Source organism: Echinops telfairi, unplaced genomic scaffold, assembly GCF_000313985.2.
Source record: "Echinops telfairi isolate 266 unplaced genomic scaffold, ASM31398v2 ScPeMD7_4;HRSCAF=17, whole genome shotgun sequence".
Lineage (NCBI taxonomy): Eukaryota > Metazoa > Chordata > Mammalia > Afrosoricida > Tenrecidae > Echinops > Echinops telfairi.
The window spans coordinates 5689152-5715052 of record NW_022103900.1 but is presented as its reverse complement, the minus strand read 5'-3'; the positions used below and the strand labels follow the sequence as shown (position 1 = coordinate 5715052).

The 25901-nt window shown below is 43.6% G+C and overlaps 1 protein-coding gene across 1 annotated transcript in view; it reads left to right on the top strand.

Moving 5' to 3' along the window:
• CERS6 (ceramide synthase 6) overlaps window positions 1-25901 on the top strand; it is a 198960-nt gene that overhangs the window by 92368 nt on the left and 80691 nt on the right. The window contains exons 3-4 of the mRNA XM_045297988.1: window positions 18653-18703; window positions 24943-25035. Coding sequence (XP_045153923.1) covers window positions 18653-18703; window positions 24943-25035 — 144 coding nt within the window. The remainder of the gene's footprint in view (window positions 1-18652; window positions 18704-24942; window positions 25036-25901) is intronic.

Sequence of the window (25901 nt, the reverse complement as noted above, 5' to 3'; positions counted from 1 at the left end):
GTGCTGTATCATTTCTTTCTTGTGCTTCTTTCCTATTGTCTGATTCCCCAGAGCAGAACCTAGGTTCTGGGAGGCCAGGCCTCTCTATGCCAAGCACCTAGACGTGACAGGCAGAAGTGACAGTCTTTCAACAAATACTGGAGTAAACTATGGAGACTGTTACTGACCCAAGGTCATGTAACTTGGTAGGGAAAGAACTAAAATGCAAATCCTAGCAGATCAGTTGAAGATGTTACATTCTGAATCATGCTATATGCTATGATTTTTTTTTTTCTTCCCATTGACAAAGCGCTGTGTTGGTGGGTCATTTGCTGGCTTAGCGGCTTTTAAAGTAATCTACATGTTTCATTGTGTCCTTAAGATGGGCTTGGATTTGAGTGAGGGGTGAGTGAATTTTTCTCAGAGACACCCCTCCCTCTGAGGATTGGTCCATTGCCATGTATTCAAGACCCGAGAAGGTGAATAAAAATGAATATACTTCTCTCAAGGGCTCAAGTCAAGACTTGTCCTGTTCTGAGAAACCGAACTATCACCATTGAGTTGGTTCTGATGCCTACAGACCATGCAGGGGGTTCCTGAGACTGTAAATCTTTACGGGAGCAGATAGGCACATCTTTCTCCTGTGGCGCAGCTGGTGGGTTTGAAATGCTGACCTTGTGGTTAGCAGCCCAGCACTTAATTGAGAGGACCACCTGCTCCTATGTTGATAGTACTTCATAATTTTAATGATACATGAAAACCGAAAACCAACCTCACTACCATCAAGTCAGTGCCAACTCATAGCAACCCCGTAGATCAGAGTAGAACTGTCCCTTTGTGTTTCCAAGGCCTTTTTTACAGGAGTAGAAATCCCTGACTTGTCCCCCTCAGAGCAGCTGGTGGTTTCAAACTGCCAACCTTGCTGAGGGTCGCAGCCCAAGGTGTAACCACTGTGCTACTGGGGCTCTTAAGAACACATTGCTTGTGTTACGTTCACACACGTTTGATAATCGTTGTTAATGCTTACCTATGTCATGGATAAAGCTCAAAGCTCTTCTAGTTTGTACACTACATTGTTGTTAACTGCTGTTGTCCTTGTCTGGTTCGTGGTGATGGCAGAACTGCACAAAAGCGTCAAGGCGGTGCCCTTTGGGAAGCAGATGGCTAGCCCTGTTTTCTGAGGTCTTCTAAGTAGATTTGAACTGCCAACCTTGATACTCCTATGAAGCTCCTAATCATTTGCCCCACCCTGGAACTCTGTTCCAACACTCTTGTTGGGACCTGGTGTTTTAGTGGTTATGAGTTGGGCTGCAATCCACATGGTTGGCTGTTTGAAACCACCAGCAGTTCCAAGGGAGAAAGACCAGGCTTTCCACTCCAGTAAACAGTTACAGTCTGGGAAACCCTTAGGGGTTCCAAGTCCGCATTGACTCAGTGGCAGTGGGTTCGAGTGAGTGTTGCTGGTAGGTGCCCTTGAGTTTGTTCTGACTCATGGTGGCCTTGAGCGGACCAGAACAAAACATTTCCCAGGCGGGGGCATCTTTACAATTGTTGTTACGTTTAAGCCCGTTGTTGCAGCCACTGTGTCGAGCCATCTCCTCAGGGGTCTTCCTGTTTCTCGATGACCTTTTACTTTACCAAGCATGATGTTCTTTTTGGGGAGGGTCTCTCCTGGTGACATATCCAAGGGTCAGTTTATGAGTATCAATAATATATCTTCAAGGCTCCACCTCCATGCTAATTTACTTTTTGAACTTTCTAATGTGCTCTGGTCCGAGTGGTCATTATTACCTGGTTAGAATGACGCTTCAGATCATGTCGTTTCATATGCATGTGTTACAAGCATATACTGTTGATTTTGTGGCTGCAAGCATTTTTGTCATCACTGATTTTGTCAAAAAGCATGACTGCGGATTCTGTGTGGTCTGGGATGGGAGGAGGTAACCATGAGTTTCCATATTTGGAGATCTCAACTGAGCGACACGTCTGGAGAGAGCCAGTGTTGCACTGGCAGCCTGTGCAAAAACCGCTCGCTGCCATCAAGTCAGTAGCGACTCTGTAGGGCAGTGTAACGGAAACTCTATGGGAATAGAAAGCTTTCTCTTTCTCCCTTGGAGTGGCTGTTGGCTTTGAACTGCTAACCTTGTGGTTAGCAACCTAATGCGTTACCCTTACACCACCAGGCTCCATTTAGAAAGCATTAAAGCTTGGAACCACCAGACAGACCTTCTCATGCCATGCACTTAGTCAATGTCTCGATGCACAGTTGGGAAGGAACAAGGAGCACAATACATCTCCAGGCTGGTGAGGCTATTTTGTAAGTAAAGTGGCTCTGTGTTCTTGTGGCTTCTAGAGATTTCCTGTAGTGCTTTCTTTCATCCAGCCCCGCCCTTCCACTTGAGCACCTCAGCGCTTTTTGCCTTGTTCCGCTCCTTACCTTTACTGAGCGTGAGCTATCGATTCTGCACTCTTGATATATTTTGCTGCGTGAAACAAGTGATCAGAGACTTGCACATTTGTTTTCTGACCTGCTGGTGTAAACCTCCACTACTTGACAATCTTTTGGGTTTTTTTCATTTTTTCTTTTTCTTATCTGGTCTCTCCAGAGAAATGCCAACAGCCCTGACAACTCAGGCTCATCACTGATCCCTGTCTAGGTCTTGATGGGGAAACACAGTAAGCAAAAGCAGGCATGGAATGGAAGCCTCTGGCAATTAAGCTAGTGTAAGAGTATTTCTCTCTTCTCAAGTACTGCACCCAGGATAACAGGTTAGGCCATCAGACAGCTCAGTCCACTGTGGCAGGCAGTTTGGGCTACACATTGGAAAAGAAACACGTACGAGCTTCTATGAGGCGTGTTTGGGGTGGGGGTGGGGGTGTAAATAGTTACATATGACTTAGGCACCAAGTTCTTTTGTGTGTGTTGGGTGGGGGTTGTGGGCAAAGAGACAAGGATGTTACATAAGAGACAAACCTGGAAACCCGAGGTCACCAGATTGTAACTTGCCTGGAAATCATGATAAGGAACTTAGGGTTGACTGAACCCATTGCTGGAAAATTAGCAGATGTTTTTCACCTGTAGAAGGAGCACCTGGACCCGGACCCCTGACTGTCTTCTAACTTTCTTCTGGACTTTTTCTCTGTATGCCGCGCCATAGGCCTCTCGACAGCGCTTCAAGGTCATAAGCAAAAACTCGTCTTCTCTTCCCCTTTGTTCCTCTGCTGGCCACTCCCATGATGCTTATGGGCATCACTGCCTGCCACAGTCCACCAAGTCAGAGACCTTTGGGTTGCCTGCACCTCTTCTTGGCCCCTACCCCATTGTCAACAAGGAAGTCTATGCCAGCCAGTCTCTCCATGATGGGGCGCTTTAGGGCATACCCTACTTTCTGTTTCCAGCCTTAATGGTCTATCCGAATTACTGCCGTTAAACTATACTTATTATTCTTCTGTCTATAGAAATAATGTGAATGATTTTACTTTGATGCTTAAGCACATGGCACTGAAATGCTGTAGTATCTTTTTATAAGCATAGAGTTATGCATGCGAGTATGTGACATGCCCTTTAAGGCTACTGGGCATAATATCAATGTGTTAGGAGCTCAGAGAGCTTGTTATGTGTGCTATTAAAATTCCTTTTTGAGTTTGCTTGATGCCCTCTCTATTACATTAGAGACGATTAGGTTTGGAGCATATAATAAAAATATAATAATAGTGTCAACCAATAAAAGTATTTATCCTGCATGTAAAAGAGGGAGGCAGATGGAGTTTAGTTTTCTGCTTGATTTCTGGCATCAAGGATGCAGGAGCTTTCTCTCTGTTCCGCCACACGACTGCAAGGAGCCCTGGTGGTATAGTGGTTAGGCGTTGGGCTGCAACCTGCAGGGCTGACAGTTTGAAACCACTAGAAGCTCTGCAAGAGAAAGCCTGGGCTGTCTACTCCCGTCAGCAGTGACAGTCCCAGAGACCCGCAGGGCTCACTCTTTGAGTCAGCATTGCCTCGAGAACATGGTTTCAGGCAAAGATCTGGCTCTCAGTGACTGTCCTGTGACCCACTCCTAAGGCAAGACCCCCCATCAAGGTCAGGGCTGGAATAGCAATGACCACATCTAAGGGGGCAACGGATTAGTCACGAAATGACACAGAAAGAATAGATGTCGTTCACAGAGATGTTAGAAGTGAGTACAACGTTGAATGCCCCCCTCCCATTATTTATGCCTTCTCCCCTTCTGTGGACGGCCTACTTCATTACAAGTAAAGAAGAGCAGAAAGTGCTGAGTCAAGAAAGTGAACATTACATCAGGTTTTTACTCAAAACGTATCGCTTCCATGATGCCCACCTTGATCGTGCCCCCAGCCCACCTGGTGATAGTTCCTGTTCCCGTTTCTTGCTGCTCTTTCTCTCATTAGCCTTGCTCATATATGACATACTGTAATCCTGTAGAGCTGAAACTATTTTCATAGTGACACAACCCCTTCAATTAGAGCACCTTGGAAACACTAAATGAAGGCCTAAAATAGCATTGTCATTTACATTTAACTCAATGATGCATCTATTATTAAATGATCATTATACCTTCGGTTGCTGTAAGTCTTCCTGATAATACCTCCCGGAGATAAAGGAATAGCGGATCTTCTCAGTTCACTTACTACCACTGTTTGTATTGCAGCGAGTAAAATGGCATTGACTTATAGCTGTTTCCCATGTAAAGGTTACTGCAACACATGCTTTCTGAGTTGCGGGCTCTGAAAGAGCACACTGAAGTCATTTGTCTCCCTTGCCCTGGAGGCCGAAGGCTCCTGCTTGCTTCCACTTTATGACACTGGCCAGCTTTGGCAGTTTCTAGTGCATCAATAGCCTTGTTTTCCAGTTGTTTACACAGGCAAGTTCCGTAATTGATAGTGCATATGCCCGAAGAGTCATGCATTTGGCAAGTAATTGCAACCCCAGGAGACCGTGAGGCAAACTGCCACATAGTGAACACTGATGGGCTAATATTGTAGACATCCGTGAACTCCTCAGAAATTCATTACATCTTGGGGCTAAGCCAACCCAACAAGCAAACAAACAACAACAAAAACCATTTCAAAATACGGCAGAAGATTAAAAGGATCATAGTTCTTTCTATTTTTTCTTTATTCTTTAAACTTTTTGCTGTGCATTAGGTGAAGGTTTATGGAGCAGATCCTCAATTTTATATTCAGTGATTCATACATACTTTGTTTCACCTCACCCATCGCAGTCTCCTCCATATGCCATCCCTTATTCCATTCCTCCTCCTCTCCCTAACGCACTGAACTTTGTCCTTGGTTAAATGCTGGCTTTTTAAAATTAAATAATCATTTTATTAGGGGCTCATACAACTCATCACAATCTGTACGTACGTCATTTGTGTCCAGCACATTAGTACATATGTTGACTTCATCATTCTTACAACACCGGCTTTCCACTTGAGCCCTTGGTGTCAGCTCATTTTTCCCCTCCCTCCCCGCTCCCCCCTCCCCCTGATAATTTATAAATTATTATTATTTTATCATATCTTACCCCATCCAGCTCTCCCTCACCCACTTCTCCGCTGTCCGTCCCGTCCCCCAGGGAGGAGGCCACATTTTATCTCGAATGGTGGCTCTTCGTTTGGTTTAGTGTATTCTACCTGCTCAGACGGGAGTCCTTGGGTAATCAAAGTATTGGTCCACTTGGCTGCTAACCAGAGGTTGGAGCTTGAGGTCCATCCGTATAGGTGCCTTTAGAGAAAAGCTTAGTAATCTACCTGTGAAAAAGCAGCCAAAGTGGCCACTAAACAGAGCGCTAGGGAGAGAGGAATATAGAAGTTCAAAGGCATAAATCTGACTTGAACAGTTAAAACCTTGTTAGTAGACCCCCTTTGATGCAAGTTCGACCTGATTTGGTTGCCAAAATGTTCTGTATTTTTGGTTTGTATTGTTTTGTTTGTTCATATTAGGGTGTGTCTCAGGTGTTATGTCATTGGAGGTCACCCTCTAGAAGTTATGTATTTTTCCATTTTTTGGTATAAAAAGAATGTCTGGAAACTGATTGTAGTAGCAATTGTACAATTCTACTTGACATGATTGAACTATGGAGTGATATATGTATAAAAGAACGGTATATATATGTGTGTATATATATGTATGTATGTATGTATGTATGCATGTATGTATGTATGAAAATCACATGGAACACAGTTCTACCCTGACATAGATGGGATCACCATAAAGTGGGATCGACTCAATAGAAAACATGTTTTATGTTTCCTTTTTTCTTCTTATACATAGGTGGGTCAGTGAGGTATAAGAAGGCTTCATACAGTCCACGGAAAATAGAATTAAAAGGTAGTAGAATTTCCCCTTGAACTTACTGAAGTCCTTTTTGCATTATATGAAAGCTATTTGGCCTTTTACTTTTTGTTTCCAAATAAATTGAGAGATAATTTAAGATTATTTTTGTAATGACACGATGACCTCATTAAGCACCAAATTTTCGCTTTCGTTGATGTAAAGAGTTCTCTTTATTCTAAAGAGAGAAAAGTTGACTGTGTATTCAGCAGACCTGTTTGGTCTTGCAGGTTCAGCCTCTTGATAAAGCTCAGTTATAGTAACGTCCCCAACCTTGCATCTTGTAACCAAAAGTAAAAAGAGGTGTATACATTTGTTGAAGATCAGAAGCTGGGAAAACAGAAATATAGACTGGATTAAAATCAGAACCGATGATCACAACTTTACATACAGATCAATTCCTTCTTTGTAATTAACTCAGCGGCTCAGAGAGTAACTTCTCTATACTAATTAGAAGAGAAATAAGATGTAAGGGTGCACCCGCCACTCATTTAAAGGGTGTCCAGTTTTCTCACTTGTCCCATTAGTACTGAGTAATGGTAAACTGAAGTTGTGATTTGCTTTGTGAATTTTAATGTGTGAAACATAGCTATAAGGAAAGCATGGTAATTCTTTTCCTAAATGAAAATATCATCATCAAGTTCTTACCAGTGTTTAATTTAGAAAAAAGTAACTTTCAATACCAAACATAATATAAGTCTCTAGTCTCATAGTTAGAGGGCACATTCAAAAGCAATTACTTACTTTAGGAGTTTTACTTGAAGATTACAAAATTGGACAAAATGAGTTTTTTATTATATTGCTTACTAATAATTATCTGACTGTTTAACAAAAGTGGCTTATTTTTGTCAATGATTCAAAAACTCTCAATTGCAGTGGATAACAAAAACCCAGGCTGCACTACACCCATTGCCATCAAGTTAATTCTGACTCACAGCGACCCTACAGGACACAGCGTAGAATGGTTCTTTAGGAAAGGTTGTAAGACTAAATGTTTATGGAGGAAACACGTAGAGTGATTGGTAGGTTTGAACCACCAACGTCGTGACCAAATGCCTAGCCCACGATGCCACGAGGGTTCATTAGTGTATAATCAGCGCCTCTTAAAGAAGAAAGGGGATCTCCTTCAGGTGTTGGGTTTCTTTGTGGAGTTGGTGTGGTCCTAACATGGCATGGTCAGGACTATGGCAGAGTACAGCAAACCAGGATTTGACCATCTGGAACAGGAAGGTGTCAAAGAGGGTGATTAAATTATAGGGATTGGGGGAGGGGGAGTATATTAGAGATTGTGCAATTAAACTCCTATTTTCATAAATTAGAAGATAGAATTGTGAATTCTTAAGGGAGAGAGGCCCATATGAAGTTCACAAACAATTTCTGGAGACAGGACAACAGACTGAATCCTGACAGCTTGTACAAGAGAGGTAGAGCGAAGAATCGTTGACATTCCAGGCAAAAGGCATGAGAAAGTAGCTAAGGTACACAGAGCCCAGAATTCATACAACACATAAAGCAAGGAGCTTGGCCTGAAGCGAACAGTGGGCGCTGTTTGGGAAGAATTGGGTTCGTCTTGCATGATCACTGTGTACAGCTATACTAATAGGAGCCTGGAAACCAGGAGGAGACGTTTCACCTCAGAGAGAAATGCGTAAGAGGCTGTAAATTATTTTAGACTCATAGGATGACTAAAGGCATGATTAGGAAAACTGAGGTGATTGGAAGTTGGACCTAATCTTGAAAGAGTATGAAGTTATGTGTTCCACCATGTATCTAGCAGTCTTCAGCTTATTCTCGCACTCCCCTCTGTCTTTCTGCCTCCCAGAACCATGGTACTACTCCTAGCAGAGCCTTCCCCTCTTAGAAGATTGGGCTGGATGCCTTTTGGGATGTTCTGCCGGTGGCTCTGTTGGCTGCCTTTGAGTCCGTTCTGACCCACAGGGACCCTGTGTGCAGCACACCCCGCGCCACCCTCCGAATTGTGGTGCTTGAGCCTGCTTGCCGCAGCCACTGGGTCAGCCCATCTCACCAAGCTGTCTCCTCAAGAGTCTTCCTCTTCTTCACTGACCCTCCGCGTTGCCCAGCACGCTCTCCTTTCCCAGGGACGAGTCTCTCTCGATAACGTGCCCAAATATTTAAGACGAAAGTCTCCATCCTCACTGCTGGTGAGCATTCTGGCCATACCTCTTGCAAGACAGATCTCTGTGTTCTTCGGTACGCCATGATACTGTCAGTATCCTCTGCCACCACCGTCACTGCGGTCATTTTTCTAGTCAGCTGTGAGATGGCAGGTTCCCTAAGAATGGAGAACCAGTCTAGTTCACTTACACAGGTTTTGTACCTGGGAAAGTGCCTAATTTAGGTGAAAGCTCAGTAAGTCTTGAATGAGTAAGTGAATGAGTAGAACATTGTAATATTGGAGTCCACGATAGTTGACCTGGAAGTGGAAAGGAATGGGTTGATGGTGCTCTTGGCAGAGGAATTTGGTGGCTGGTAAAGAGAACTAATCGTGACGGTAATGAATGCAAAATGTTAGTCTGTGTTGTATGTTCATCTTTTTATTTCCCCATTCTACTTTCTTCTGATTGGGATATAGAATTTCATTATTAATGATTTGTTTATACTTGCAGTTTTCTGTCAAGATGGGGTAAATGCTCCAAAGGCAGCTATTTCACATGCTAGCTTTTAGTTTAAAGTCAATTAGAAGTTTTGAATAGCTTGAGGGTAGCACTGTATTATTAATACTATTAATGTTGTTAGTACATATAAGAAAGTGTGTTTTCTTATGAAATCTGTTGAAAGTACACAGCCCTGGATCCTTTTATTAGATGTTCTGTTTCCTGGGGTCATCTCTTAAAGAATTCATCTCTACCAAAGCCCTCTTCTTTGGGTCTCCTTTCAGAAATGTCGAGTCTATGTTGTTGAACAATTAAGATTAATTGTAATGCTTCATTCTTAGAAAACTAATTACAGTGGATATCCTTGTATAAATGTCTTTATGTATGGGCTCAATTGCATTTTTACAATAAATGCTCAGCCAGAGGATATGCACTCAAATATTACCAAAGCACTCTTTAGAAAGGTCATTGCAATTTGCAGAGAATTTCTGTACGCATCTCTCACATCTGAATATTAACCTTCTTGTCCTACAGATGAGTTTGACATTCTGTCTTGTGTTAATCAGTAAGTTTCACATGTTTGGGCCACTTACATGTTTTTATTTTAATGTGAATGTTTCTTCTCTTCTTTTTCCTCTCATTCAGTGTCTAAAATTTTGAACAAAATGTTATGGATTCTCATTGCCATCCAGTCAGTGTTGACTCACAGTGACTCTTTTGGATTAGGTGGAACTGCCCCTGTGAGTGTCCGAGACTGTCACTCTTTATGGGAGTAGAGAGCCCCATCTGTCTCCCAGGGCGCAGCTGGTGGTTTCGAACTGCTGGCCTTGCAGTGAGCAGTCCCACTCGTAATTACTGTGCCACCAGGGTTGTTCTTTGGATCGTTAGCTACTTCAGCTTATTAATCCTTTGTCCTTTGTCATGTGTATGTTTCCCCAGATTGATTTTTGGACCGTTTTGTGCTTCTTAAGAACCATGCTCTTTGGCTTTATTCCCAATCTCTACACTGGTCTACATGTCACTTCCCCCTCCACTGACTTTCTCACTGTTTTCTCACACCTGTAAGTGTTTCTGCCTCATTTTCTTCCATTTATTTATCTTTCCGTCATCTGATTTCTTGTTCTCTAATCACCATTCTAAAGATGGAATGTATCAGTACAGTGTGCTTTGCTCTTCTGGTGTAGAAGGAGAGTCTACATTCTGATCAGCGATGAGAGAGGTCATCTTTCAAGCTTCGTGTTCCCCAGCTCCTAAGCATCATAGCCACAGGGTACCAGTGTTCCCACAGGGGGAGGCGGTGCCTTTAACTGAGCAAGGGCAGGATAAAATTGGGACCCCCTAGTTGAAAGGGTAACACACTGCATTAAGAATGCATGGTGACACCTCTCACGTTTCTTTTTGTCTTTGTTTCTGTGGTAAAACTCCTCATCCAGTTCTTGTGACCTCCTGGCCCATCTCTAAGACTCTCCTACTTATGTATGCTGGGCAGATCTGCAAATAACTTTCTAAATTGATTGCTGAATGTGCTGAAGGCACATATGAGACAAGGTCTAGAAGACCAGGATCTATTTAAAGCCTGATCAATATGATGGGTTTCTATCTTTATATAATGCCATGAGGTCAAGTTCAAATTACATTTTCACATCTCCAGGGCGGTCAAAGATAGTACAGTTGCCATAGCTCTACGGAGAGGTCCCCACTCTGCTCTGTAAATTTATAGTCACACATTCTAGCAACCCCAGGCAAGGGCAAGAGGACACCTCTTACATTCTGGGGAGCACCCTAGGGTGTTCTCTACGGACCACCAGCATCTTCAGGCCGAACAACTCTGGCATCATTCCTCTGACTCCAAATGCAATTGCATTATCTATTTTTATAACTCACAAAACTTGAGACTTTTCTTTGTGGTCTGAATTGTTTTTCAAATGCCTACTAAATATAAAAACATTTTAATAGGATAAATTGGAAAATAACTTTAGTAAATCTTTGAATTGAATTGATTTATATTCATTTGACTTGTACTGTTGAATGTTTCTTAAAACATAAAAGAGTTGTGATGTTTTCAAGAGAGCATCAAAAAGTTCATGGAAAGGGGGAAATAAAGGATAAAGGACTTTTTCTACAAACTTTTGGAAGCCCTCCTATGTAACAGCTGTTTTCCTAGTCACTTTTAACCTAGCATACATCTTTAAGAAAAGAGATGTAGGCAAAGATGTGGAGAGCCAATCACAATGGCTGCTACTGAACTTTTAGAATTTGAGCTCAGCTTCCCAAAGCCAATGTGAAACGCTAACGGTGGGGTACCTAATTCTCATGTGGTAAGAAAAAATTTCCCACTTCTGGATTAAATTTTAAAGGAAAAGTGGCTAATGGAAACTCACCTTTCTGCTGTCTTTTCATTACAGACATACAGAAGCATTTCTCACTGAATTGTTTCTTACAGTAAGTCCACAAAGGTATCAAAAGGTTTAAAGGTAAAATATAACTTAGTGCAAGTGTTTCGAGAGGAGAGAGATTTCCTAAACTGATGTAGTTGAGGGTTTTCCCCTTTTGGCTTTTAAAAAAAAAACCTAATCCAAGAATTGCTCTGAAACTGTGTGGAAGGCAGCATGTCTCAAAGACGATTTTTCCGGGCTGTTAGTTGTCTCAGTAAGGCTTTCTGAAAGCCATGCTAAGATCTGGGATGGAAAGAGCTGAAGATGAGATTTTGCCTCTGGGTTGTGAACTGTGGCTAAAGACTTACACGTTTTTGATGAGACAAGCAAATGCCTTTGGTACTTTAGACGGTGTATATTTCAAATAAACCAGTGTTGATGTAGCCACAGTATCTATTTTCTTGGGGGGTGGGAATCCACCAAAATCACGTGTATGTCGTATTGTTAGCTGGCATCCAGTTGGTCCCTGACACACGGGGACTCCATGTGTTCTGGAGAACTGTTCCGCAGGGGTTTTATAACTATAATCTTTGTGGAACAAGTTCAGCAAGCTTTTTCTTCAGTGAAGCCACTGGGTGGATTTGAATTGCCAACTTTTAGGTTAACAGCTGGTCACAAACTCCTGGCCTATGTGTATTTTGATTTCTGTTTAAACATCTGGCACATGCCTGGTTACCTGGGCTTCCTTTTCTTGGGCCTTTTGCTTCAGACTATAGCATGGACTTGGTGTTGTAGTGGTAAGCACTGGGCTGTGATTGTAAGAAGTTCAAAATCACCAACTGCTTCTCAGGAGAAAGACTGGGCTCTCGATTCCTGTAAACAGCCACTGTCTTGGAAAATCGCAGGGGGGGTCTCTATGAGTCAGCACTGACTCCATGGCAGTGAGCTTGTGTGTGTGTGTGTGTGTGTGTGTGTGTGTGTGTGTGCGCGCTTTAGGCTTGCACCGACATGAAAAGCATGAGTGATCTGAGATACACCACCTCCTTAATTTTTGATAAGGAACCTATCATTATGATAGGTGACATGGAAATAAAATAATAGCTTTATTTTTTTTTAACTGTGATTTTTAAGGAATCCACCAAAATTCCAAAAAACATCTAAAAAATAAAGGAAGATGGAGTCTATCTTATTCCAGATGGTTAAGTAAAATGATCCGATGTGATCTATTTGTGTGCGTTCTGCCTCTGGTGAACTGTCTACAGAGCAGCTGATAAAGGGACACACCTGATAAAGAGCAGATTGACTGACATTTAAAGAGGCTTCTCTATCTTTATGTTTCTGTAAATCATAAAATCAGTAGCAACCAAGTGCCCCAAGAATGGTTGAAAAGCAACTGAGGACTCCAGGGCAGGGTCCCCCACACCCGCTCTTAACCCCACCCAAGCAGCATCCTGTCTGCCTGCAGCCAGTGCTGGGATTGTTGGGTTTGCTCAGAGCAGAGCTTCTCCGGAAACGCTGTGTTGTGGCTGGATGTGCTCCCTGCTGACGTGTGTCTCCGTGGTGTGTGTGGGAGCAGCTGTACATACTGTAATGAAAAACGCCTCTATGGATTGTGGATTCTTCATTGAGGCAATGTTAGAAGTAATTTCTCATCCACTATGACATGGCATGCCTTACTCTTATTCTGATGTTTTATAAGTCTTCTTCAATTGAAATTAGTTGCTATGTAATTGAATAACTTTTAAGCACCATTTATGGCAAATTGTCTTATACTATTAAAAAAAGAGAGAGAAAAAAAAATGATTCCATTTCTATTGACCAAGAGGGGGTAGGCTGGGGGCGAGACAGGAATTAAGCCTGAGGGACTCTCTTCAGCAGCTGCTGGAGCTCTGGTACTGTGAGAAGCATCTGTAAATGGGGGTTCTTTGTTGATTAAGCAGGACTTGCAGTTCCTTTCTAACCTTAAAACTGGTCACTTAGGAGATAACCTATCTGGGTGATTTAATTTCAAAGAGCCGTGATTACTGTTGTTGTTGTTTTTTTTTGGGGGGGGTGTTTTTTACAACCAGGAAGAATGTGGTATAATGGGTTTGGATCCCAGCTTCTCAGCTTCTCAACGTGGTAGCTTTCAGATAATGAATTGAAGTAATTAGTAATTACCAGTTCTCTCTGCTCTTGCTTATTCTTTGACAAATAGTTAATCATACTTCATGTAGGAGCCCTGGTGGCATAGTGGGTATATGTTAGTCTGCTAACAGCAAGGTTTCTAGTTCAAACCCATCAGTCATGAGGCTTTCTACTCCTGCAAAGACTTACTACAGTCTTGCAAATCCACAGGGGCAGCTTTGCTTTGTCCGATAGGGTTGCTGAGTCAGAATGAACGCGAAGGCAGCTGATTGGTTGGGTGTGGTTTGATGTATATATTAGTGAGACTACAAGCCATGCGACTATGCAGAAAGACCGCAAACCACAGTAGTTTAAATATGAATGTATGTCTCTGTTGGTGGGTGGGCTCAGCCACAGCATCACCAGAATTTCCATCTCAGAGTCACAGGTGACTGACCCACTTTTCATTATCTCCCTCCAAGACAATTCCAAATTCACAAAAATACTACCAGGGTGGATATGGGCCTTGCATTGCATTCATATTCCTTCTCAAGAGCATTCATTAACTGAATGCTGAACTGTCAACTTGGGCATAGATCAGGAGGGATAAACATATGCATCTGACATGTCTTCCCCCCAGGATTTCAACTAATTGTGGAAATAATGAATAACTCTAACAGAAAGAACAGCAAGCCTACCACTTGTACCATACTTCAGCATAAAAATATGCACCTTCATGTGTATAAAAACGACATATTTTGTGTTATACAGGGTTCTCTAGAGAAACAAAACCAGGACACTTATGATTATATATAGATAGATATAGATGGATATATACAGCATAAAGGAATACATACAGCTGAGTAGTCCACACAGCAGTACAGAGGGCTCAGTTCAACTCATTTCCGTGGAACAGTTAATATACTGGAAGTCCTTCAACTCAGAGGGCTACTGGATCCAAGGTCAAGAAAACAGACAGCTGAGTCTTCTGTAGCCCAATGCAGGAAGTCCGGCCACAAGCAGCAAACAGCAGGGTGGGTCACCAACAGTCAGCAGCTCAGGAGCTTAGTGAAGCAGACCCGGATGGAATATCGAACTCAAGCAATGCAAGACAATAGGATCGGACAGCCTCAAGCTCAAGCAATGTATACACCAGCAGGTCTTGAAGGAACCTCAAGCTCTAGCAACATGATCCACAGGTTGGCTGTCCCATAGGTAGTATAGCTCACAAGTTGAGGCAGAGAGCTAGCTAAAGCAGCTGCATGCTGGACCAATCACCAGAGAACGAGAAAAAAGGGGCAGGGCTTGCTGAACCATTTATCTCTTTGCCTTCCAAACTGCAACCTTATTAATCCCACATGTTCCTATTGGCCAGGTTGGCATAATAAGCCTACCTATCACATATTTGTCTGTTTTGATTTCTATATTACATATAAATAAAGTCCTGAAGTGAGCAATACATCAAAAATGTTGTTCAATGTTAACTATTTGAATTGTTAAGGATTCGAATTATTTTTTATGTTACTTTGGTTTATTCCTATATTTCTGTATCTTCCCGAATGGTCATGTATTACTTATCAACCATAAGAAAATGATGAGGTATTAAATTTTAGTGTCTAACACATCTTATTGTTGTAAATGTACACATAGCAAAAGACTTGCCATTTTAACAATGTGCACATATACTATTCCCTGATGTCAATTACATTCATCTCTGTTCTTCAGCCATTACCACTGTTGATTTCCAAATCTCCTCTTCACCTTTAACAGAAGCTCGGTGTCTTCACTTCCCCCTTTCACCCCAATCCCCCCCAAGCAAGAGTTGCCCTGTTCTCCTCCTTCCCAGCACCCATCATCACCTCTGCCTCACGCAGGTCTCTTTAGACTTGCCTGTTCTAGATGATTCCTGTAAGTGGGATCATAGAGTATTTGCCCTTTTGTGACTGATTTATTCCACTCAGCATGATGTCTTAAAATTGGTCCATCTTGTAGCTTGTACCGAGACTTTGTTTCTCTTTATTGTGCAAATCACATTGTATCTATCCATCCAGCTGTCTGTCCAGGGGCATTTAGCTTCTTTCCATGAGTCTCTCTGTATGCAGTGGGCCCTCACAATCACCCTGCATGGTCAGTAATGAATACCAATGTTGAAGATGGCAAAAACAGAGGAGACAGCTATGTACATAACTCTAGCATAGAGTTTAACTCTAGTAGAGAATTAAATTAAGGGCCAAAAGTTTGCACGATGCAGCCTAGAATGGGTTGCAAAGGGCAAAACCAAGAGCAAAGTAAAGACTTCCCAGAAAAAAAGGAGAGTCAGTAGGGCATCGATGAAGAGAACGTGTACAGATCCTGGGGCTTAGGGTTACAGTGTGCTGTGGCTGTTTTACTTTAATCTGTCTCCATTTTGTCACACTCAAAGACAGAATGCACAGCGGTTAACTTTGGGTTTAGGACCAGCCTCTCTGTGAGTGTCATTTCCATCTCTGCCTAGCTAGTTAGTCTGGAAAAGTGACTTAGGGACTTAGGCCTCTGGTAGCCCAATTGTAAAATGAGACAAATGCTATTAGCCTGCTGTAAGGATTAAATGAGTTGAGCTGTGTCAAGTCTTCTAGCCATTCCTGGGACATAGTGAGTCCTCAGTATGTGGTAGCTGATGTCATCCTCCTCATTATCAGCACTCTTACGGTGCCGAGCTGATGAGGTAAATGAGGACACATAACTGGGTACCTTGGCTTTCAGGGAGAAAGTTGCTTTGTCCCGCCATTGATGGAGCTCAAGGAGCTGAGTGGTGCTGCGGGTAAGCATTGGGCTGCAACCCCAAGGTCGGCAGTTCAAACCCTCCTCTACCCTATGGGGAAAAGATGATGCTGTGCTCATCTTTTACAGTCCCAGAAATCATAGGGTGCAGTCCTATTCTGTCTTATGAGCTGTAATCGACTCAGTGCATTGGGAATATTAAATATGACATGTATGTAATTTAGAGAATGAGGTTTATTAATGATGGATGAATTCTTAGTCATTTGTACAAGTATTACTGTATGATCAAGCTATTTAAAAGTACCCCTTCTTTACCCCAAGCCAACCCCTGCCTCCATTATTATTTTTGGGGGGGTATATCTAGAAATTGTATTTAAGTGCACATTAATACAAACCAAAAACACGCTGCCATCAAAGTCACCAGACTCAAATAACACTGTAGGGCGGGGAGACTGCCCCTGTGGGTTTCAGAGACGAACTTGGTTTCTAATTGAAAATTTTCCCAACAGTTTTATTGGCAAGTAATTTGCATACCGTATAATTCAACAGTTTAGTCATTCAGTCATATCAAGGAGAATTGTACAATCACCCCTGCATTAATTTTAGAGCATTCCCCACCCCCATGGTTAAATAACCTTTTTTTTTTGCTGTCCATTGTTCTTTAATATTTTTTGCCAGAACCACAATTAAAATGTATCAATTCTTCTTTATTCAGTGTCCAATTTTTTAAATCATTTTATTAGGGGCTCATACAACTCTTATCCAATCCATACACACATCAATTGTGTAAAGCACATTTGTGCATTCATTGCCCTCATCATTCTCAAAACATTTGCTCTCCACTTAAGCCCCTGGCATTAGGTCTTCATTTTTCCTCTCCCTCCCTGCTCCCCACTCCCTCATGAGCCCTTGATAGTTTATAAATTGGTATTTTGTCATAGCTTGCCCTATCCGACGTCTCCCTTCACCCACTTTTCTGTTGTCCATCCCCCAGGGAGGAGATCACATATAGTTCCTTGTAATCGGTTCCCTCTTTCCAACCCACTCTCCCTCTACCCTCCCAGTATCTCCACTCACCCCACTGGTCCTGAAGGGATCATTTGCCCTGGTTTCCCTGTATTTCCAGTTCCTATCTGTACCAGTGTAAATCACCTTTAAGATGAGTTATGTAATCCCAATCCATCGCAGTGCTCCCTCCTTGCTCCTGCCTTCATTGTTTACTCCTGAAATCCCCTTTCCCTCCCTATCCTCTACCCCCACCCTTGCATTCCCTATGGCCCCTCGTATCAGTTATTCACATATGCATCCACTCCTCCTGGGAGACCCAACAGAAAACAAGAAAAAACAAAATTGTGCTCAGGGGGTAAGGATAAAAAGTATAATAGTATACAGACAAAAATAAAACTTAATGCATAAGATAAGTAAAAGACCCCCACAACATTCAAAAAGCCAGGGAAGAAATTTCTGTCACGCAGGAGCTACTCGTACCCAGGACAAATTCAGGTCGTGCCTATAGGGTGGTCAATTGGCTAAGTGTCAAGTTCAATCCAGCATCATCAAGATTACAGTGGTCTCTGCCTGAGAGTAAGGCTGTTGAGACTCTTGCCTGCAGCTAGAGTGGATCTGCCAGGGGCTCAGTCTGAGGAGATGCGCTCAGATAGGTGGGGGCACCCACCGTCCCCATAGCCCTCCACACATTGTCCATAAATTGTGCTCTGATGCTTTTCGCCTCACCATATTTGAAGTTTGTGATTGTCATCTTTGGCGCACAGGTTGGTGTACTTCTTCCGGGTGGACTTAGTTGACCCCTCACTTAGATAGCTGCTGGTTTGATTACAAGCCTTTAAGACCCCAGACACTATTCCTATGGATAGCCAGCCGCCTGCCCCCGTTATTGAGTCAACTTCCTATCTATGTTGTGAGGGTTAAATTCCTGAGGCTTGGCATGGGCCTGAGCGCTCCTAGTGAAATAAGATGTACACCCGTGCTTCACTGCCTCCTAGTCAAGTTGTGAAACGATTGAGTCCTAGCGCTTCTTCCTGAACACTGGTGAGTCCGTGAATGGGACCGTTGAGGTAGCTTCTACCAGTTGGCCTCCAGGCCTATTGATACCGTGAAATCGATGGTATGCACCCTGCTTTGTGGAGTCTCTTGAGGAGAATGCTGTCAAAACTGGTTGCTTTGCAGAAATATGACCGTGTGACCGCGGGGGGCCGGGGTCGAAAAAAATACCAGACGCCACCCCATTCTAGAAGGAACCTGAAAAATCACTAGTTTGGTTTAGAAAACGACCCAGAGAAAAATGCACGATGGGGTAAAAATTGCTTCAATGTCCCGTCACAGATCACACGGTGAGATGATCGGAACCCAAAACCTCTGGAAGAAAGAGTTCATCATGAACACAGCTTGCCCTGCTTCCTTCCCAAAGCATCTAAAATCTATTTTCCTGTGCATTTTTTTCAGACTCCCTGGTTGTGGAATACAAGACACTGCTGGTACAACTACCCCTATCAGGTAAAGAAATATGGTTGTCTAATGTGGTTTGCGGATGTTGCTGTTTTTGACATGTAGCCTGTCTTCCTTGGATCAAGTTCAGGCTTTCGGCAAGTCCCACCTGTTGCACAGCTGCTTTGCTACTGGCTCCCCCTGCTGACCAATGCCTAGCCCCAGTGAGGAAGCGCGGCTCTGTGTTCACAGTGAAGTTCAATACCTACGCCCAGTTGCCTTCATAGATGAAGTATGTTTGGAAGGTACCTCTGCTAGAGGGCAGGATTCAATCATTGCAACAGGTGGGGTACTCCTGTTTCTAACAACTGATCCGTTTAATGTCCAGTTCTTGAGCAAAGTCTTCAGACCTGATGACAGAAGAAGCCTGTCAACAGCAAGTGTAGGCAGCTCAAATGTGCACCTGGAGCAGGCAGGCTAAGGTCATTTCTTTGTGTGGCTCAGGGGCAGGCTCAAAATGTATGAATCAATCACTATTTCTGCGAACTCCGAAAACTGGACTTCTTCCATTGCCCAGGAATACGTCATTCCTTCCATGAACAAGAGCATTGCTTAACATGAGATTAAGATCAGCTAGCACAAAGAGCATTTCAAATCCCTTCCCACTGACATATCTTTGCGTCTGTCCAGGAGTTATTGTTGTGGTCCCAGAGTTGAACATCAATGCTGAGATTTTTCTATTTTGGTTGGAACATGTAATATAAGAGAAACATAACTAAATAATTTGGGGACACAATAAACAGACATACCTTATCGTAAGTCACTTATTTTTTTTAAGTTTTACTGCCCTACTTTTGGGTTGTCTTTGTTGAGACATCCGGTCTTCATGGCGATGGTGGCTGCCCTGGAGTCTGACCCATAGCAACCCGATGTCGTATGGAAGGAAACGCTGCCTGGTCCTGCACCACCCTCACCATAGTTCCTGTGTTTAAACCCACCGTCGCACCCCAGTGTCAATCCTTCTTGTTGAGGGACTTCCCCTTTGTCACTGCCCCTCTGTGTTACGAAGCGTGATGTCCACCTCCGCAGACTGGTCTCTCCTGATTTGTGGTGTCCTGACTGGTCTCTCCTGATTTGTGGTGTCCTGAGGTTAACAGGGAGAGAGTTGCTGTGTCATAGAGACACACAGCACAGCCACTGGGATGAGGGAGAGGCATTGGCTACCCCTTGGGCGAGGGACACACTGGGATGGGATTTCAGTGCGCATTTCCACCTCGTTCAAGTCATTTACTCAGGTTATAATCAATAAGCAACGTGACCTGTTTAAAGAGAACTGAGCACTGCATGGTGATCTGATAGACTAAAGCTGCATCGAAGCTTTACACAACCGAAATTCTCACGCCAGCGGCTGTTTCACGGTCTTAAATACTTGAAGTATTTCCTTTAAGGCTCTCTCAGTGTCCTGTGATGGTACCGTCAGTGGTGGGAAAATCCACCTACACATAAAGTACTGTGTTTGAATTCGCATCACAAGGCTACTACAAATCCGAACTTGACTGTGGGCGTGGCAGCTGCTCTCACACGCCAACTTCAGAGGGAACTTCTGTCACGTGAAAGAGATCGAGAACCAATGAAATCAGAGCCGCAGTGTCCGCTCTCCTCCTTAATTCCAGTATGGTCCGAAAGAGCCTTCACCTTTATGGCGGGTGCTGAAAAATTACCTGCTTCTGAAAAAAGTCCACTGCAGCACCCCGAAATGAAGCTGCAGGCAGTTTCCTGGACAGCACCCCAGATTCAACATGGCAGTTGGAAGGTTTGATGGATATAGTGGGATATGTCAACCACCCTACACATGTGTGGGTACAAAACGTTAAATACATGTTTAATTATGCATGTAGTCATAGACAAGTGATTATAGAGCTTTGTGTGTAATTATGTCTAGGTAAATATGTAGATTGCTGCTTGGGGTCACTATCAAGCTTTATTAGCATTTTGAAAGATGGGCCTTTCTCATAAAACAGGTGTGTTATGTCTTTAGCACTTTAGAGCAATAACTGAACGGTTGTGAAAGGAGAGAATAGTGGTCCACCTTCAGCTGTATTAAAGATACACTTCTCCCTATGTGGGGGCACGCACATGAGAGCGTCTGTTGCATCCTGGTTGTTTTTATGTGTGTGTGTGCGGTTCAGCGGAAGCCTGTGCAGCGTGTTGCAAAGAGCACAAGTGAGAACAAGACACCCTCCTGGAGGCCACAGGGCGTCAGTGATTGTGAGACGGATCGGCCCCGCCCCCCTTCACCTGACCTAACTGACAGCAGTTTCCTGTCGGCACCACAATCTGGAAAGTGATATCACTAATTTTGTATGTGTTTTATGATGTTCACATGAGAGAGCATGCATGTAAGCATGGTCAACTGCAGATAACTCCAGGAATATAGTAATTATTCTAATTCTGTGCTCCATTATGCACGCAGCCATTTCCAGGCGTGTTCTCACTTGTCCTCAGAACCCCTCTGAGTTCTCCCAGCTGCTGATGCAGGGAGGGAGCAAGAATGAGCTGTTCAGAGCCCTTGCTTTGAAGGTCCTCAAGCCAGGGACCTGATCTTGAGACTTGTTTGCTGCCATACATCTGACCTCTTGGCTAATATGTGCACATTTTAGTAGGTAATTCAGGGCCAAGTCTATTCTCTCCAAGGAGCTGTTGGGTGTACGGGTGTAAAGTAACCAAGTCCCTGAGGGTCCTGAAAATAGACTTCTGACTTGAGGGAGAGGGCTTAGCACTTCATTAGACTTGATTGGAAAACATACGTAAGGGTCAGCAGACAGATCTGGATCTATCGGGGTTTTTTGTTTGTTTGTTTTTCTTGTTTTCTGTTTTTGTTTTTCTTTTGCCCTATGTCTATCTATATGAGATAGGCAGGACAAACAATCCCAAGAAGAAAACAATGGGACCGGTGGTTCCAGGGGGACATGTGAGAGGAGGGGGAGTGGGGAGCCAACAGACTCAGGGATGAGGGAATAGCAGGAGATCTAAAATTGATGGCAAGAAGAGTGTATAATGCCTGGTGGGGTTTGATCAAGTGCATTGTATCTGAGGAGAATTACTGAGAGCCGAATGGAAGGTGAGCATGATAGTGAGGTAGGAGGAAGGTGAAAGGAAACAGAGGAAAGAAATAGGAGGCAAACGCTATTTCTAGTGGTGTAGTTATAATAGGCATGTATATATGTAAATATGTTAATCTGTAAGGGGAGGGATGTAGGTCAATGTACATACATTTATATGTTAGGTATTCAGAGAGCAGACAGACACTGGGCCGCTACTCAAGGCCTCCTGTAACACGAGAACACTTTGTTCTGATAACCTGGCTCTCTTTGACGCTCACCTTCCCGACATGATAGGTGAAGACGAAATGGGTGCATAAGCAAATATGGTGAAGAGAGCGGATGGTACCCAGCTATCAAAAGATATGCTGTCTGGGGTCTTCAAGGCTTGAAGCAGCCATCCAGCAGGGAAGCAAATAAGCCCACATGGAAGAAGCACACCAGCCTGTGTGATCATGAGGTGTTGACGGGATCAGATATCAGGTTTCAAAAGATCTAAAACAAATAACTATAATGATGTTAATGAGGGGGTTTGGAGTGGAGACAATTGGATTTTCCCCCCACAGAAGAGTTATAAGGAAGGGATGATTCAATCAGGGTGCAGTATAGTGCTGACGAAACACACATCATTCCTCTAGTTCCTGAATGCTTCTTCTCCCTCCCTTGCCCCCGCCACTACCATGACCCAGTTCTACCTTACAAATCTGGCTAGACTGGAGAACACACATTGGTACAGATAAGAGCTCGTGACACATGGAATTCTGGACAGATAAACCCCTTAAGTAGCAATATCATGAGGGTAGGGAGATTGTTGGGGAGGGGAAGGGGAAGAAAAGGGGAACCCATCACAAGGTTGGATGTATAGCCCACCCTTCCCGAATGGGGACAAATAACGGAAATGTGGGTGAAGGGAGACAACAGGCAATGTAAGATATGAAATAATAAGAGCAACATATAGTTGATCAAGGATTCAAACAAGGCTGGAAGGGTGGGGGAAGGAGGGGAAAAAAGAGAAGCTTATACCAAGGGCTCAAGTAGAAAATGTTTTGTAAAGGATGATGGCAACATATGTACAAATATACTTGAGACAACTGATGTATGGAATGTTAAAAGAGCTGCAAGAGCCCCCAGTAGAATGATTTTTTTTTAAAAGGAGTTGCTAGACAAGCATGATTAGACACAGGGTGTTCATCACCATTTACAAGTGAGGGCTCCTCACTGGACAGTGTATCTTGTCACGTATTTTGTTGTTTCCTAGATTCCTGTGCTCAGAGTTGGTAGCGGCGGTTGTTAAATGAGTGCCACCTGCTTGTGATAGTTGTTTTTGATGTTGTTATTGGCACAGGAAGCTTAAAAGCTTTTAAAATTTCTATTGTACTTAGTCTATACTTTATTGATAGGTGTGTTGTGTTAGGCTGGGTTCTCCAGAGAAGGCAAACCAGTGACCCTTGTATGTGTAGGCAGACAGAAAGAGATTTATATCAAGAAATGACTCACAGTTGTACAAGTGGTAAATCCAGTCCCATTCAATTCTGTAGGTCAGGTGTAAGCTGGGGGCTTCTCCTGACTCATATGGCCACAGGGGCTGACAAACAGGAAGTCGGAAGTCCACAGACTGGTGGATATAGAGCTGAATGAAGCCAACACTGGCCAAATGAACCCAAGGTCCGAAGTCTGCTGATGGCTCCTGGGATTGGCAGACGATATAACGGGAGGCCAATGAATCAGATGCAGGATCCAGATCCACAGTAGTCGTGAGCTAGCTAGCTTTGACACACTGTCCATCTACATTAAGAGTAGGCCACACCCTCAATGAAACATGCCTCCGTTGTATCAAGGCTGTGATGAGATTTAAGGAGGTGGTACACCCCTTATTCACCCCACAACTGCTCGACTGCTTCATAAACCATCCCACTGGGGAGTGGACCACACTATGTTAGGTCATATCATGGGAGGATCCTGGTCCACCCAAACTGATATAAAACTGAGCTCTCTCCTACTCCGTCGACGAGGTGGATTGACACGGTGGCTGCAACAATGGGCTCAGGCCTAGAAACAGTTGTGAGGATGGCGCAGGACTGTGCGGTGTTTTCCTCTGTTGAGCATAAGGTTGCTATGGGTCAAAGCCGAATCAATGGCACCTAACAACAGCAATGTCATAGGTGCGGATATGTTTTGTGGTCATTTAGAATGGGTTTTCATTCATTCTAACAAAGCAAGCCATGTCACTAAACTCAATAAAGCAATTAGAAATAACACATAAAAATGATTGTGAAAAATGCTTTCTTTTTTATGGATTCTGGTGCAAAATAGGTATCCCCGACTTCCACTGCCTGAGTCTCTCCCCATCTCTAAACCTTTGAGGCAGGTGGGACGTTTTACAAACAAGAAGACGAAGACCTAAATTGGATATCTACTGAGCTGCGGATCTGGGACTCGAGCTCAGATTTCCTCCCAGATGCCTCGCCTGGTGTCTGTTGGCAGCCTCCCCGATGCTCCAATCTTTTAATAAGTCATTTTGGGTCATCCTTTTGACGTCTACAATGTATAGAACCTTTCCTAATAAGAAGAAAACTTTCAGACTCGTGGAGCATTTTGAAACTGTCTGCCTCCGTGACCCATATCCACTCTCAATTCCTGGCCCCTCCCGTGCTGTGGAATTTCACAGCAGTTGTCCAGGATTATGCTTTTGTCTAAGCAGTAGAAAACTTTTCCCAGCTTGCCTAAGGAATCCTGCAGTTATTCGTTTCAAAGGGTCACAGCTCTTCTGGTTAAACTCAGTAAAAAAATTGGGCATCAAATGGTCATACTGATTCGTTCTTTTTAGTTGGACATGAAATGGAAAATAATGCCACACGCTGTGTCTTAAGAGGCAACCCTGAGTCTGGTTAGGCATAAGGAGAATGGATTAGGGATTGCCTTGCTTTAGGCGAGCCGACCCTGTCAGTTTTCAGGACTGAGCTTCGGGCATTCAGGATATAAATTGGATCCCTTATTATCTCTTAAGGAGCTGTGGCAACACAGTGGTTAAACGCTTGGATGCTTAGCCAGGTGAGTGGTTCAAACCCACCACGTGCTCGGTAGGAGAAAGATGTAGCAGTCTACTGACTATGGTTACAGCCTCGCAAGGGCTGTGTTCTTCGTTGCTGTGGGTCAAAATCAACTCGATGGCGTTGGGCTCTTAACTTTTCTTTCTTTCCTCCTCAGCCGCTCACAGCTGAGTTTCACTACTACTACATCCTGCAGCTGTCCTTCTACTGGTCTTTGGCGATTTCCCAGTTCACTGATATCAAACGAAAGGTAAGAGTGGTCATGTCATAAACCTTGAGTGGTGGCTAGTATGTGTCTTGGTGGGTTTGGGTGGGTGGGCGTTGAGACTCGGAGGCACCGACAGCGCCCTCTGTCTGCAGAGCACTCGCTCTGCACTACTTTCTACATTATTACAGAGACTTGGATTGTTGCTTGGGCTGCTTTATATGTGGTTCTCATGGTTTCTTCCCTTCTACCACACAAACAAACAAACAAACAAACAAACAAAAAAGTGTTACCTCCTCCACAGGTATAAAAATGTAGCAATGAATCCCGATAGTCATAATTTTCTCTCAGTCTGATCCAAAGCCCTTCTGTTCTAAAAACGAAATTAAGAAGGAGAAAAATTATTGGTAGCTCATGGAGGGAGAGTAAAATCTAAGTATGCCAGACCTACTGAATGAAATTTCTCCGAGTTTAAGGATTATCTAGGGTCAAAATAGGCCATGAAAAATGCAATAGTCTTTTAAAAAGCAAACAAACAAAAACCTCTGTTCTTTCACATCCCCCACTTCATTGACTCAACTCTAGTGGAGAGCGTGCAGTTCAGCTCCTGTTCTACCAGCTTCTCGGCAGAAATGGCATTTTTTGACTATTCCCTGCTCTTTTTGCTTCCATAGTGCTGTTTTCTGCGATTCCTCCACTTGGATCACTCCTTCAAAGCTGTCTGTGCTGGCCAGCATGTCAGCACCGCCCGCGTCCTCTATATGTACCAGGGTCAGGGCCAACATGTCAGCACTGCATCCTCTATATGTACCAGGGTCAGGGCCAGCATGTCAGCACCGCGTCCTCTATATGTACCAAGGTCAGGGCCAACATGTCAGCACCGCGTCCTCTATATGTACCAGGGTCAGGGC